This window comes from Dermacentor variabilis, chromosome 2 (assembly GCF_050947875.1).
Source record: "Dermacentor variabilis isolate Ectoservices chromosome 2, ASM5094787v1, whole genome shotgun sequence".
Classification (NCBI taxonomy): Eukaryota; Metazoa; Arthropoda; class Arachnida; order Ixodida; family Ixodidae; genus Dermacentor; species Dermacentor variabilis.
Window position 1 is genome coordinate 7,496,547 of NC_134569.1, and position 15,970 is coordinate 7,512,516.

Sequence of the window (15,970 nt, forward strand, 5' to 3'; positions counted from 1 at the left end):
TGTAGGATAGGGGTGCATAATAGCTGCCTGCTTTTTTAGCACTAGTAGAAATTGAAAGTAAGACTACAGATTATTGATTCATACGTTTTGATAAAGGACATGTTTATTGTTGAAAAGGAAAACAGAGAAACAGAAATGACACAGATGGTACTAGGCACAATGATTTCTTTGCACATGTTGTGTACAATAACAACAGGTGCTGCAAAGACAAAAGATCACAATGCCAAATATGGCATTTTAGAAAGTTGTGTTGAATGACTTTTTTATTATGCAGGTACTCTTTATCCCTCAAGAGAAAAGTATATAATAGCTGTGTCTTACCAGTACTCACCTACGGGGCAGAAACCTGGAGGCTTACGAAAAAGGTTCTACTCAAATTGAGGACGACACAACGAGCTATGGAAAGAAGAATGATAGGTGTAACGTTAAGGGATAAGAAAAGAGCAGATTGGGTGAGGGAACAAACGCGAGTTAATGACATCTTAGTTGAAATCAAGAAAAAGAAATGGGCATGGGCAGGACATGTAATGAGGAGGGAAGATAACCGATGGTCATTAAGGGTTACGGACTGGATCCCAAGGGAAGGGAAGCGTAGCAGGGGGCGGCAGAAAGTTAGGTGGGCGGATGAGATTAAGAAGTTTGCAGGGACGGCATGGCCACAATTAGTACATGACCGGGGTTGTTGGAGAAGTATGGGAGAGGCCTTTGCCCTGCAGTGGGCGTAACCAGGCTGATGATGATGATGATGATGATGACTCTTTAGAGTGCATTACATAGAGGTACACAATAGCCAAAGAAAATCAAGCAGTAAGTTCTACAAAACTTTGTTACAGCAAGACAGGAAAAAAGAAAATGCAATCTAAAGCCCAATATACAATGTAGAAGTCAATATGGCCAACCCAGAAGTCATTTCGCATAATATACAACTGGTGTACAAGTAGTGCTCATATAGTGTCAACAAATGGCAAAGTAAAATATCAAGCACAATGTCAGCTAACATCACCTGTACTTGACTTACCATTGAGGGTGGCCAATGGGCAAATTTTGATGTTCACTTTCAATGCTGCTTGCAGGGCTGTCAATTTCTGACATGCTGCTCGGCAGGGGTTCAAATTGAAAACAGTTTGCGTTATCCATAATGGCAGCGATTTCAACTTGCACAAATTGTCAGCCTCACTTGACAATAAGAATGACCATGATTCTGAAGATGAGTACATTGTGCACAGAGTGCGTATCTAGCAGTTGAATTCTGCAACTAATGTGCTCCTCAATGTTGCTAGTTTGTGCGCTTGCGTGATCAAGTGCCTGATCAGCTGCAAGTGGTCATGGCGCTCAGCTAGCTATGTGCTTTGGCACTCTTGTTGGATACAACTTAAGTCTGCAGTGAAGCCCCACCCATGCCCTCATAACCGCCAGTCACTGGTCCTCCGCGAGGCTGCAAATAATTAGTACTTCAAGCTTTTCCTGTTATCTAAATAAGGCGGTAACCACAAAAATAAAATTATAAGTGCATACTTTTATATGTTTTCACTTGTCTGTTATAGCAGAATGGTGAAAGCCTAATTCTTTATTGAACTAAAATAAAATGCTTGCTTCACTGCAACTATTTATTGTCAAGTTTCACTCTAGTTGGCTGGGAAGTTTCACGAGTGTCAGCAGTGAAATGAACTGTACTGTGGGAACTTGAAGAGTGAACTGCTCAGACTCCATACACTTTCTCCGTGTCTGTTGCACACCTCATTGCTTCCGTCAATGAAAAGACTCTTCAAGAACAGCACACGCTCAGGAGGTATCAAGTACGACGCCATTTTGAAATGGTCGCATTACGATGATTTTGTTTGCTTCTGTGATTGGCTGGCAGAGTAACAACCCTGTGCGGTCCGTGTGCCTTGGTTGCCAACTGCTGTTTTTTTAAATTGTATCCTACTATAGTTTCATTATGTGATTATTTGACATGGATCAACTCATTAAAGCATATAAGTCAAAAGCAACAAGTTTACTGTCAATGCTCTCCTAACATAGTAACTGTGAAAGTCAAGGTGCGTTAACAGTGCCTTAACCAGCTCTTAGCTAACAGGGACGGGTCAAAAAAGCAGCGTGTCCTGTCTGTTACTTCCTTGCGTAAATAACCTACCATAATTGAACACTAACTTGCCTGTTTTTCTCCGTGAACATAACTTTTTTATTTATTTGGCATCTGTTGGACCTTGTGAATAGTGAGTTCGTTGTTGCAGTACCAGTACTGTAGGTTTTACCAGTGGTCCATGTTAGATGCATCTTGGAAATTTTTGGCTATATATGAAAAGCGGGAGCAAATGTAAAAGTGTGCAATGTGCATATGTTTCCGTTGTCCAGAGGCAGAACTTCACTAGGTCGTTGAACGAGCAGAGTTGCATGTGACGTGTGACAGTCTATGGAAAGTTGTCATATTAGTGTACTCAAAATAAATATACAGGACCTAATTCCTTTTATTTCAGTCTACATTTCAACAGTATTTTTTGTGCAAATTATTATGACTTCATGCTTGCATCTATTCTTGAAAACAAATCTCATTATTTAAGTCTAAGGTTAAGAGAAAACTTTAACTTGGGGGCTCCTGTATAAATAGATAAGAATGGAGAAATCGTTATTCTCTGCAACCACTGCACCAAATTTGATGAGGTTTGTTGTACTTAAAAGAAAAGGTTAAAATGTAGTGGCTGCATGCAGCAAGCAGGTTTTTTATTTGGGCCATAGATGGTTTTATAAAAATTGTAGAAAACAAGAAAAGGGGAGGGGGGCAGGGCCATGTAACTAGCCATGTAACTCAGCAATGAAAAATAATATGACAATTCTATGAAGTGCACGTAATATTATATATCAAAAGCAGACAAAATTGATGTATTATACACTGCTCTAAAATATACCACTAGTATATGAATGGAAGTGTTGCATAACTCTTGTAAACGTTACAGCAGATTCATGCAAGTTGGAGAGAGAGAGAGAGAGGAAAGGCAGGGAGGTTAACCAGAGGCGAGTTTCTGGTTTGCTACCTTGCACTTGGGGCGGGTGGGGGGGGGGGGGTAATAGGGATTGTAAAGATGACAAAGAGCGAGAAAAGGGAAAGAAAATGAACAAAAAAATGGAAAAGAAAGAAAAAGAAAATGTATAACAGAGAAGGCATTCCAATCACAGGCGTTCACACAGGTGGGTCGATCTCAAGAAGTACAGTAGTGCTTGCATGGCCTTCTGATGTGATGTTAAGCCACGTTGACATTTCAAAATTCTTTCTTCCGACAGATTCTTTCTTCCGACATCCAACTGGTTCAGCACGATGGAAAGCAATTATCTCACTACGGGAATTGGCAAAGAACATGACAAATTGTTTCCGCGTCGCCGCAATTGTCGCATACTGCGGTGTCGGCCATCCCTATGCGCAACGCGTAGGCATTGGTAAACGCGATGCCCAACCATAGCCTACACAAAAGGGTCGCGTCTCTTCGGTGAGGTCTTGGTGGAAGTTGGAGGTTTAAGGTTGGATCCAGGGTGTATAAACGAGCTTGCATACAATGGGATTCATTCCACTCTGACGTAGTGCATTGGTGTGCAAGTAGGCGGAGCATCCTTGCTCCATTTGTCCTAGACAGCGGGATCGATAGGCGGTTGTCTTTTGCATGAGCTGAATGAGCAGCTTGATCGGCATGTTCATTGCTGATAGTAACACAGTGACTTGGTAACCACTGAAAAGTTATTTCATGCCCTTTCTCAGTCAAGTGGTGTATGACCTCTGTGATTGCAAATACCAACTGCTCATGCGGACCATGCCATAAGGCTGACAATAAACACTTTAGTGCCATCTTCTAGTCACAGAAAATCAACCATTTATGTGTTTGTTGGTTCTTCATTAATAAATTGTAGTGCAACTCAAAGCGCTGCGAGTTCTGGTGCCGTCGACGCCGTCAAGTGAGATGTTTTCAACTTTGTAGTGGTGGCTTTTGCTGGAATGACAACAGCTGCGGTAGAGTTCTTTGGCAGGACGGAGCTGCTGGCGTATAGTCGGTGTAATATCGGTACTTCTCATTTAATAGGAGTAAGGTAAGCTGTTTAAGAGCTGACAATGACATAGTATCTGCTTTTTTTTTTGGACGCCAGGTATTGTCAGGTTGATCTTTGGTTGAATGAGGCACCAAAGAGGAATCAAAGGTCTTGAGGCACGAGTGAAGCAAGGTGGTGTAGCCTCACGATGTGAGGACACCGTTCGGCAGAACGAGGCACGTGGTCTCTCCACAGATAGAGAGGCCAGATGTTGGCAATGATTGCGGGCAAGGTGCCTTATGTGCACTCTTAGTGCTTCAGCTGTGATGGGGGTCTTGATGAGGTAGTCTCTGGCAGTTGCAGTAGTTGCCGCCGTTGACGCACTTCGAGGAAGACCTAGACAAATTCTGAGTGTCTCAGTCTGAACACTTTGAATAGTATGTAGGCTTGTTTTACTTGCATTATTCAATGCTGGCAAGCTGTACCATAAAAAGCTGAGTAGAAGCTGAGAAAAAGAATTACCCTATATAGTTGCAGCAAAACGCTTGTGGACATTCCTCAGGTCTTTTCAGCCAAGAACTTGAGAAGGTGACAAATGCCTGTCAACCATTTCTTCATGTACAATACATGAGGGCTCCATGAGATATCCCTGTCAATTATGACACCCAAGATTTGTAAGACCGTACAAGTGGTATCATCTGGCCATTGATTAATACACTGTAGTGCATCATGGGCTTGCATGTAAATGCCACAACTGCACATTTGTCACGGTCTCAGGGTGGTAAACATGACACAAAGAACGTTTGAGTTAGGAAGAGCCTTTATGGGGCATGAGCATAAGAAAAATACTTATGTCCAGAAAGCACTCGTTGCCAACCCAATGGCAAAACGCTAACATACAACAAACTATATACAAAGCTAGTTAATTGAAAATATTGTCTTAAGTCCTCACATACGACGTATTATGAAGTTGAAAATATTTACATAAAGTCTATTGACGTGGCCACGTCACCTCGTCGTCGCTGCTCCTGACGACACTTCATTGGGCCCGCTGATGCGTCGTAGACTTCACGTCGCTGTGTCCGATGTTCGGCCCACGGTTGGCCTGGAGGGTGGAGTGATCTAGGTGCCTGGATTGCCCGGTCAACTCCACAAGCTGCGGATCGTAGCCGCAGGGAATCCGGGAAGCGGCGCCATCAGCCTGTAGCTGCGGCTTCCGGTGGGAGGTCCACTCAGCTCGTGGGTCGTGACCGCGGCAGCTAAAGAACTGCTTCCACTGGGTTGCCGCCGTCTCTGCAATCCACCCGTCCTGTTCGACCTCCAGCCCTTTCTCCTCGCCTTCGTCCCAGAGCGTAGCCAAGCCGCTCCCTTCGGCTTCGTGTCCCTTCTCCCATTGGCCACCTAGCTACGCGTGCACTTTTATGCTTCTTCTTCTGCTTTCATATTGTATTCTTTTTATTCGTATGCTCTTATTTTCTATCTTCTTTTTTCTTTATTTCTGCCACCGACTCCTCATGTCTAGTTTTCTTCTTAACTTCTGCTTTTTATTTTTCTTTCTTTCTTCCTTTATTGGCTTATGACAACATTTATCCGATGAGATCTCCAGGACTTGAAGGCAGAGGTGGAGTGTAGTCTGAGTGGCGGCTTTTTGGAGCCTTGTGCGCAGCTGTAAGTGTGTCTTACCGGATGCCCAAACGCATATGTCGACTGCGTACATTGATAATATAACTGTGTTTGCAAAGTGATCAAGGAGGCCAATCAGCGTGAGGTTAAACAACATAGGGCTCAGTATGCATGTAAGCTGTAAATTGATATATTGTTTATATAGTTTACAGAACTGCAATGTCTGTTTTTGGTGCCAAGTTACGATTTGTAAATTGCACACTTCCATTTTTTAAAAAAATTTTCGGCAATTTCTGTAAAAAATTTCTAAGCAATAAATCAAAATTTCACTAGTATTTAACTATATCTCTCAAATACAAAAAAAGAAATTCATTCAGGTTGGTCTAGGGGCTGTCTTATAATAGCACTTCGACATTTTACATGTGTTTGAATAATAGCACTTCGGCATTTTACATGTGTTTGAATAGGCGATGTCAAAGTTGGCCCTTTGAAAAACTTCCCCTTAAAGACAAACTGCATATCCATTACATTTAGTTAAAATAGTAAATAAAAAATGTTTCTTTTTTTATAAGCCCGGGGAAGTTACCTATAAGGCTTATGAACATGGCTGTTATGTTAAAAGGTGTATTTAGCAGCACTCATTAGCTCTGCAGTTCCATGACAGTAATATGCTCAGGTGGCATGAATGGTGACCGAGAATGAAGTAAGCATAAAACATTGATTGCATTTTAATATATCCACACCTGCTACACTATCTGGGATTTGTGCATGATGCGGCTTTTCAGGCTTGGATCTGCTCCCTATGATTGAATTAATCACTGAAATTTCAGTAATGCCACTTGTTTACTTTTGAGCTGTAATTTTATCATAAGGCATTGCTGAAGTGGGTGGGTGTTTCTCAGGCATTACAGGAATTGCAATTGCCAATTAATTTCACAGGTGGCCCCCAACCTTGGCAAGTCAGCTGCAGAAATGATATGCCTTGACTTGTCGCATTCAATGCTGAACTGTCACTTTATGTTCGCTCTGTTCTCTTCCCACAACAGAAACACATAGTATTGAAGAGAAAGCTTGCTGAAACAAGGTAAGTGCAAGGCCGACCTTTGAGAACCGCAGAGCGCTGATGTCGTCTGCTATTCTCGCAGCCTCCAGATTGGCAGGTTCCTGCAGCTTGATCAGGGTATGTGCAATCGTTTGGAATGGATGCTTCTAATGAAAGTGTAAAATCCTTGATAGTTAGTGCTCATTGTTCAGCATTTGTGATATTTTGCTGCTGAGCATCAAGTTTCAAGGTTGATTTTAGGCATGATGGCCTGTGTGGGATCCCTAGCTGTTAAAAATGATACTGAAGCCCTGCATCGCTTTTGCTTGCTGTCTTAAGCTATTTGTTCAAATTGAGATTTACTTGAGAAAGCAGCCACAGTAGAGATTTTTGCCAGCGGTGTCATGCTAGGAAAAGAATGCAGTAATCATGCAACTTTGGTACTTGCAGAACCTAGGTTCCAGGGCTGCAGTGTTTTGGAATACAAATATCACATCAAGGATGAGTATATATAGGACTTGGGGAGAGTTGGTGAACATTAATTTTGCTTCTCTTGAATAAAGGGATGTAAGCAAACAAGAGGGAAGCGCACAGGACTGATCAACACTGACTTGGCAGTGCTAGGCTGCTTGCTAGTACAGATAGATAAAGAAAGGAGTGGCGACACTGTTCGAGTGTTGCATTATGGTGTATAAACTTGTTATCATTTGGTATCATCATTGCATGGACTTTGCTGCTGGATTGGTGTAAGAAGGGACATGTCATGTAGGTTGACATGGTGTAAATAGGAGAGTAATAAACATCTAGGTTGAAGCTGCATGTGAAAGTACTTGCAAGTTCAGGTCTCTCTTGCACATGTTTTACATGTTATTGCCCTTCAGTCACCACTTGAGGGGCACATTGATATACCCGTGTTAGCCTCAGAGTTTTCTGTGAGTATTAGGAGCCTGCATGCTTTCTGTCTCCTTGGCTCCATGTTGGGTGGGGACAACTGGAATGGCGGACAGCTACTGCAGCGTCCCCCATGGCGTATCCTACGAAGAGCACAACTGGTGTGCCGGTATACAGCAAGTTTTTCATAACTAAGCGCTTTTGCATGATAAAGAGCAGCATTAATATGCATGGCCGCCCTCTCTGACAGTTTATAGTATTACGATATTATCGGTAGATACCCGAGAGACGAGCCGCCGCGAGAACGACAACGAAGTGGGTCTGTGCCCTTGGCACGACAAAATGTCGGCCTGGCGCTCTGGCTCCAGTCCAGTGTAAATAGCTTGTAAATAGCCTCTTCCGTCTGTATCTTTCTACACGTAACATTCTGGTGGAGGTGAGCAATCCCCGTCCTCACCACGGAACTCCGGAGTGGTTGGTACATCGAGCTTTTCACCATGCCTCCCGGTGACGAGACCACCTCTGCAACGACTTCGGCTTGTCCGACTGCTCCCGTCGTCACGGTTGCCCAACATCGCGATCCTGTTGTGTTCTCTGGCCTGGAGGGACAGGACGTTGATGAATGGATCAAGCTATATGAACATGCCAGCGCTAATAACAGGTGGGACCCAACGATCATGCTCGCCAATGTCATCTTTTATCTCGGCAGCACCCCACGTGTGTGGCACCAGACGCATGACGACGAGATAACCAGTTGGAACAATTTCAAAGAAAAGCTCAGGGAACTGTTCGGCGACCCCATTGGCCGCAAGGTTGCCGCGAGAAAGGCTCTTGCGTCTCGTGTTCAGACATCTGCAGAGCCGTACGTTTCATACATCCTCGACGTCTTGGCTCTATGCCGAAAATCTGATGACGCTATGTCTGAAGCTGATAAAGTGTCACATGTCCTAAAAGGCATCGCCGACGATGCTTTCAATTTACTTGTTTTCGGCAACGTCTCGACAATCGACGCCATCATTAAAGAATGCCGTCGCCTTGAACAGGCTAAGAGCCGCCGTATCACACACCACATCACGCAGCTACCCAACACTGCTGCTACGTCGACATGTGAGGGTCGACCACGTCAGGCTACCACCTGTAACGACGTCACCCGTATTGTTCGCCGCGAGCTCAAGGCCGCCTGTCCGCCAGCTTTCGCCGCGACGCCTCCCGATCCGCCACCAACCATGATTGCGATGATTCAGGCCGTAGTGAGACAGGAATTTGAGAACATGGGTCTGAACTCCGTGTGTACAACGTCTCAACCCAACGTTCCCCAGTTCTCTGCCGGCCCTCCTCGTCCCCGACAGTCCTTTTCTGCCATATCTCGCCGCAACCCGTCCGGATGGCGTACCCCTGATGACAGGTCGATCTGCTTGCATTGCTGTCGCATCGGCCACGTCACTCGTCACTGCCGCAACCGATGGCCACCACCTTCTCGGACATGCGCCGCCACTTATTCCCGCACTTTTGGACCTTCTGTTCCCTATACCACCCGCCATAAACCCACTGTTGCTGAAGCCCCTGCTCCGAACCTTTGCTACAGCCGCTCGCCCTCATCTCGACGCCGTCAGTCTCGTTCGCCCCAACCCCGCCGCTTCTCTTCACCACCTATCGCCTCCTGGACCCAGCCGGAAAACTAGGCACTGCAGCTTCTGGAGGTGAAGCTGCGTTGTCGACCCTGCCCTCAAATCCTCTGCTCACGTTACCAACGAACCAAAACCTTCTTGACGTTGACGTTGACGGCTATCCTGTCACTGCACTCATCGTTGCAGGCGCACATCTTTCTATTATGAGTGCTGCCTTCCGATGACGACTCAAAAAGCTTCTCACCCCAGCGTCGGCACGCGTCGTTCACGTTGCGGGTGGCGGTACTGTGCCTATTATCAGCATGTGTACAGCATGAGTCAGCATTGTCGGCCGCCACACCCCTGTCCTCTTCACCGTGATTGCTTATTGCCTCCACGACCTAATTCTCAGCCTCGACTTTCTCTCCGCGCATTCTGCCCTTATTGACTGCTCTGCCAGTACCCTTCGCCTTGAGTTGCTGATTCTCACATAACCTTCTGACGCACCCCAGTACCGCCTACGCCCCACCGGCTTTATTCGCCTGCCGCCAAAATCAATAGCCAATATTGAACTCTTGTCTTCCCCACCAGTCCCTGATGGCGAGTACCTCGTCACTCCTCTGCCCGACATTCCACTACAGTATGACGTTACCGTGCCTCACAGTATACTTACTATTACTGCGAACCGCACTCGCATACCTATCTTTAACTTTGGATTGGCAAAGCAAATTTTGCCGCAAGGTATTTGCCTTGCCAACGTTGATTGTCTCGGCAACCATCACGTGGCAGCGTTATCAACCGATGCTTCTTGCGAGCTTAGCAGGCCCATCATGCCAGCCTCGGCCGCCGATCCCAAGATACAGAAAATGGTTGCGACGGACCTGTTCAGGATGTTCAGGATTTGATCTGTCTGTTGTACACTCAACCACAAAAGTTCACAGACCACAGGATCTCAGAAAACTATCAATTTCTGAGCAGCGTGTAACAGTAGTCAGTAAAAGGGAACATCACAATGTTGTTCACATATACTAATAGGGGCTGTAAATGTGAATACTACGCTGTGTTGTGAGGCTGCGCAGCTATTCAGCTTTTTCTCAGATTTTGTGTTCCATAAAATTTTGTAGTTGACTGTGCGCTAAATCATGTTGCCGCGTCTAATCACAAGGGTTGGCAGTGGCACGGTCAGTTAGCCGCTTCGTAGGAACTTTCCCACCTGGTAAAAAGCTGCGTAAGTTCCTGTTGCCACCTAGGGTACGTGCCACCATTTCATCATACATTTCGGTGATGAAAAGAGTGTTTTTTACCTATGTAAGAAGTCGCTATTTACAGACAAAACACTGGGAAGGCAGGAGATGGAAATTCAAGACGATGAGCAAAACAAAAACAAGGTGAAAGCAGGAGCCAACGTTTCGACAAGTGGACTTGTCTTCTTCAAGGTGACATATGCTTTCCTCGCCACAGTATATATAGGTGGGGTTCTTCTAAAGGGTAGAGGGCGTAAGGCAGGTGGGTTTGGCAAAGAGTGAAAATGTGTTAGCGGCGAGGGTGTCGAAATGAAAATAAAAGAGTGCTGTGCACAAGGCCAGGGACACGGCCGTCTGTCAATCACGTGTCAACGCCCATGTGTCAGCCAGCGTGTCAACGGCATGCACAGCAGCCCTCTATTACCCGTTTTGCTGGTGGTCGTGGGCTATCGTATCTCTGTATTGTGGTTGGAACTAACCAGATCATAATTTTGATGAATGTAAACTCAGTATTCACTATTTTCTATTATTGTATTATTATTATTTTTTTTCACGAGCACTGGTTTTTGCCGCTCCTTCTATCATCTCTTTCAGAGACACGATGGCCCACGACTTCTAGTGAAACAGGTAATAGAGCACGTGCTGGTGGGCGAGTAGGTTATGCATGATTACAACGAAGGTGCAAAATAAAACAATGGACGAAGGAAGGAGACACGAGACAACCATGTAGGTGCCTACGTGGTTGTCTCATGTCTCCTTCCTTCGTCCATTGTTTTATTTGCCGCCTCCGTTGTAATCGGGTAATAGAGAGCTGCCATGCACACCGTTGACATGCCGGCTGACACACGAGCACTGACACGGGATTGACAGATGGCGGTGTCCCTGGCCTTGTGCACAGCGCTCCTTTATCCTCAATTCGACACCCTCGCTGCTAACACACCTTCACTCGTTGCCGCACCCACCTGCACGCCCTCTCCCCTTTAGAAGAACCCCACCTATATATATATATTGTGGCGAGGAAAGCTTATGTCGCCTTGAAGCAGACAAGTTCACTTGTCGAAAAGTTGGCTCCTGCTTTCACCTTGTTCTCGTTTTTCTCATTATATTTGCAGATAAATGTGACATGTGAAGTGCCAAACTGCATTCACTAAATGTTTCTTGCAGCTTTCTATGCGACATGCAAATTAAGATATTTCTTGCAGCTTTTTAAGAAAGATGGCTGTAAATGAAACTAACTTATAGACTTGTTGCTAGTGTCGTTAACATCACAGATTTTTACAGTGTTTCTTTGTTTGAATTGAATTCTTGGGTTTTACATGCCTATAGCACAATTTGATTATGAGGCATGCTGTAGTGAAGTACTGCGACTTAATTTTGACCACCTAATTCTAAGTGTATGAGTGTTTTTGCATTTCACCCTCATCAAAATGCGGCCGCTGTGGCAGGGATCGAAGTCATTGAAGGATTGCAGTCTTTGGAACTACTTTTGTAGGGACCATTTCAGAACTTCTTAGTTGTACATGCATTTGTTAATCTTGCTTATCTATTGAAGTATGATGATGTAGATTGCTTTTGTTGTTGTTGTTGTTGTGCTTGTTTGTGATGCAGAATGTCACAAAGCAGCATTTTTATTTTTTTTATTTTGATATGGGGGGATTTTGTATTATTATGTGTATATGTTGCTGACTGCTGCCTATGTATTAGAGCTGGAACGATGGGCTCGTCAAGCTGCTTATGTAGTGTTTCTCAGTGTTTCTCATGAACTCAATGTTAAATAAACAAATTTTTCCTAGCACTACTGTGACAATGCATTGTTTACAAAATGCGACATTTAGCATTAAGAGGAAGCTTTAGCTCTGGTGCTCCTCTCTAAATACATCTAAAAGGAGAATTCATTTTTATCAGCAGCCAATCCCCCAAATTTGATGCGGTTTGTTCCATTTAAAAGAAAAACTTAAGATCTAGTGACAATTGGTTTTGAATGTTTGATTTAGGTCGTCAATTTGTTATTAAACATTGGCAAAAATTTCAAATTTTCAGAAAATGAAACTATCAAGTTTACAACTCTAACTCAGTAATCAAAGATGATATCACAATTCTGTGAATATTGTCTAATAGTACGTCTAAAGCAGACAGAATTGATGTTACACACGAATCTCAAAAAATTTAGTAATGTGGAAATACAGCTTTTGCAGAACCCTTCTACACAATGTAAGAAAGGAACATAAGATATAAATTGACACATCTAATTTGTCCGCTTTGAATTATCTAATCGATGCTGTTTACAGAACCGCGATATCTGTTTTTGATGCAGAGCTATTCATTTGTAAACTTCGTGCCTCTGTTTTTTGAACTTTCGAATTTTTGAAAATTCTTGTAAGAAAATTCAGCCCCTAAATCAAAATTTTGCTTCCAGTAGTATTTAACTTTCTCTCTCAAATGCAACCAATTTCATTAAAATCGGTCCAATGGTTATCTCAGAAAAGCGTTTGTACATTTTACATGTATTTGATTAGGCCGCGTTGGAATTGGGTCCGAGCTAAAGCTTCGTCTTAAATACGTCTAAAATAAAGGAATTGAGAAATTAGAAGATCTGTTAAAAATCTACGAACATATTTTACGCTAGGAAAGCAGTCCACTTTGGTTACACACTAGGCTCACTTTTCACATATCTTGTTTGCCTTGACACTGTGCACATCATTAGGTTTAAGCTTTTTCCAACTGTTAGCTGGGTGTTGCTCAAAACTGCTTACGTTACAGTGAGCCTGCACATTGGTCTGAAACTGCGAAGTTGTGTGTCTAGCTAGCTGTATTAAAGTAATGCATTGAGCACAACAGCTAGTTTTAAAGAATTTTGTGGGCTCCAATAAACAGCAGATGTCTATTCTGGTTAGTATACAATTCATGCACAAGCTGCCCATGGGAATAGCATGACTCAAAAATGGTACTATTTCGAGATACGCCTTGGCTTGGTGTCGCATGTTTAATGAATGCAACAGATTGCTTCAAATGAAGCTTTTTGAGTACGGCAGAATTGACACAATATCACTATATGCATAACTGCAAAGAGTGTATTGCCCAGTAACATTCTTGAAAGGAAAAGGGGGTTGCCATATTTACAATGCACATGGATGACTACTTGGTGGGCTGCTTCTTGGCATTATTAATTTTCATGATCCACTGTAATTTTGGGGGGAATGTGTTGGAAAATGGTACAGCTTCCAACCATTTCTGAAATGGTTCATGCAGCAGCCATGCATGTTGCTGGAAAAAGACTGGCCGAGCAACTACAGCTCTTTTCGAGCTCATAGCCACAGTGCTAACAGGGATCAGTATTGGCAGGGACTGCTGAGCCAAACCAGTCGAGGTGGCAAGTGTGCCTTTGAGGCATGTCCTTACCCTGCACGAAGGGGGGCAAGAAGGAGAGCATTCAGGCACCCTAGTGAGCATCAGGGTGCCTCAATGCGCACCTCTTTCCCTGCTTCGCAAAGGTTGGCGTTTCTCTGTTTTGCTCCAGCATTTTTATTCCACTCGGAGCAGTCATTATGAAGCTAAAACATCTTTTTTTCCAAACAGCGTTGGCAATTTTTCACACATTTGCTTTCATACCAGTTTTAGGTGCAATGGCTGAGTGCATCGTGTAGATAACTTTTGTGTGCTGTGATGGTGTAGGATTTTCTTCTTACTGAAGGAAAACCTCTGCGTGTTTTGTGCATGATGCCACTTGCAGAGAACAAGAAGCTGAAGGATAAGCTTCGTGACATGCATGAATTGTCACAGACGTTGCGTGCTGATTGCGCGGGTTACCAGAAGGACATGTGTGCCACGCTGGCTGAGCTGAATTCACTCAAGCAGGTCAGTGGATTAGGCCAGGGGCCTGAAGCATGCAGTCCTTGTACGTGCATCTTACATGTAGTATCGACTCTCTGGGCCACCCTCTCACTCGCATCCTTTAGTGGAGCTGCAGATTGCATGCATAGATTAGATGTAGCAGAAGCTTGATGTGGGCGAGTTGGTTTTGCACACTTGATGAAAAGAGCGCTACGAAGACACGGACTAAAAGAACAACATGTACGACGGACAAGGCGCTACTTCCAACTAAATGTTTTTTTGAAGAAACAGGACTTTATAAATAGATACAACCAAGAATGGCCCATTGTGACATCACGACCTCCCTATCTCATTAGAAAAGCTATCTCTTTTTTGGTAAGCGTCACTGAAGGGCAACTAATGCACGTGCCCTCGGTCTTTGCAATGTAAAAAGCTTCTAATATCTCCCGTTCTAGTCTATCTCTAGACTGTGCCAGAAACCTGGTGTCGCGAAGATACGGACGGCAATTGTGACGTTTACAGTGTTCTGCCAGATGGCCCCCCCCGCATTGTTATTTACGGCCCAATTGTGCTCATGCGCCCTTTCATTAAAACACCGTCCGGTTTGACTGATATAAACCTGTTGGCAACTTAGGGGTATCTCATATATGACATTACTTTTGCAAGCAGTGTACTGCGCTGCATGTTTCTTAGAGCATGATTCGGGTTTTGCTTTTGTCATCATAGGGCATATCTTGGCCAGCTTACATGGTGCACTGAAGAGAAGATTGATACTGTGCCTTTGTGCCACCTTCTTGAGGTTGTGGGACACCCTGAGCCAATAAGGAATCGCATGTAATCTCTTCATATCAAATGGCTTGCTTGTGTTAGTGCCCTCTCTTGCCATTTCTCATTTCTCATTTATCAAGCAAGCCATTTGATAGGAAGAGATTACATGTGATGCAGCACAAGCCATGAAAGTAATTGTGCATAGACAAAGATTTACATTTGACGTAATAGTTCCGCAGAAACCCGCAAGGTGGAGAGAAGTAATTAATAAAGGGAAAATGAGACATCCACCCAAACGCAGCTAACTGCTACAAAAGAAACCCATATGGTTTCCTCGAAAGAAAAGCTTCGCACTTGAAGAAAAATTCGTCCTGGTTTGGGACTCGAATCCGGGACTACTGCCTTTCCGGGGCAGCCGCTCTACCATCTGAGCTAACCATGCGGCTAGCAGATGGCAGCACGTATTCAGGCAGCATGGCATGGGCCTTGATTTTACTTTCCAAGTCCTTAAAGATCATCAACTGCAGTTTCTAGACCTGAGGTTAACCTTTGGTAAAATTCATATGTGCTCGAAATATTATCCCAGGTTAGTTAAGCCCATTTTGAACTATAAATCCTGTCATTCTAAGGTAGTGAAGTGGGCTATAGTGAAGACTATCCTAAATGCTGCATTAAAGAAGTCGTATCTTCATATGTCCCAGGCTGCTTTTTCTGATCAGGTAAATCATTTACTGGACGCTGGTTACTCTGAAATTATTATTTCATCTGTGTGTGAAAGTGTGGTTCTTGGCATCAAGAGTATAAATCACCAAGGTGATAAAACTAAATTAGAGGAAAAAAGAAAAAAAAATGCAGTAGTACCATATGTACACAAGTTGACGCACAGGCATAAAAGAGGGTCGGTTCAAGGTACACCAACAATGTGTTTTTCTGCGAAACATAAAATGGGT

The 15,970-nt window shown here is 43.9% G+C and overlaps 1 protein-coding gene across 6 annotated transcripts in view; it reads left to right on the forward strand.

Annotated features, from left to right (window-relative positions):
* The window catches only part of LOC142571328 (uncharacterized), a 150,749-nt gene that overhangs the window by 29,491 nt on the left and 105,288 nt on the right, over positions 1-15,970 (forward strand). For all 6 annotated transcript variants that reach the window (XM_075679597.1, XM_075679595.1, XM_075679594.1 and 3 more), the window contains exons 2-4: positions 6,684-6,721; positions 6,783-6,817; positions 14,152-14,276. In XM_075679597.1, the coding sequence (XP_075535712.1) occupies positions 6,684-6,721; positions 6,783-6,817; positions 14,152-14,276 (198 nt within the window). The remainder of the gene's footprint in view (positions 1-6,683; positions 6,722-6,782; positions 6,818-14,151; positions 14,277-15,970) is intronic.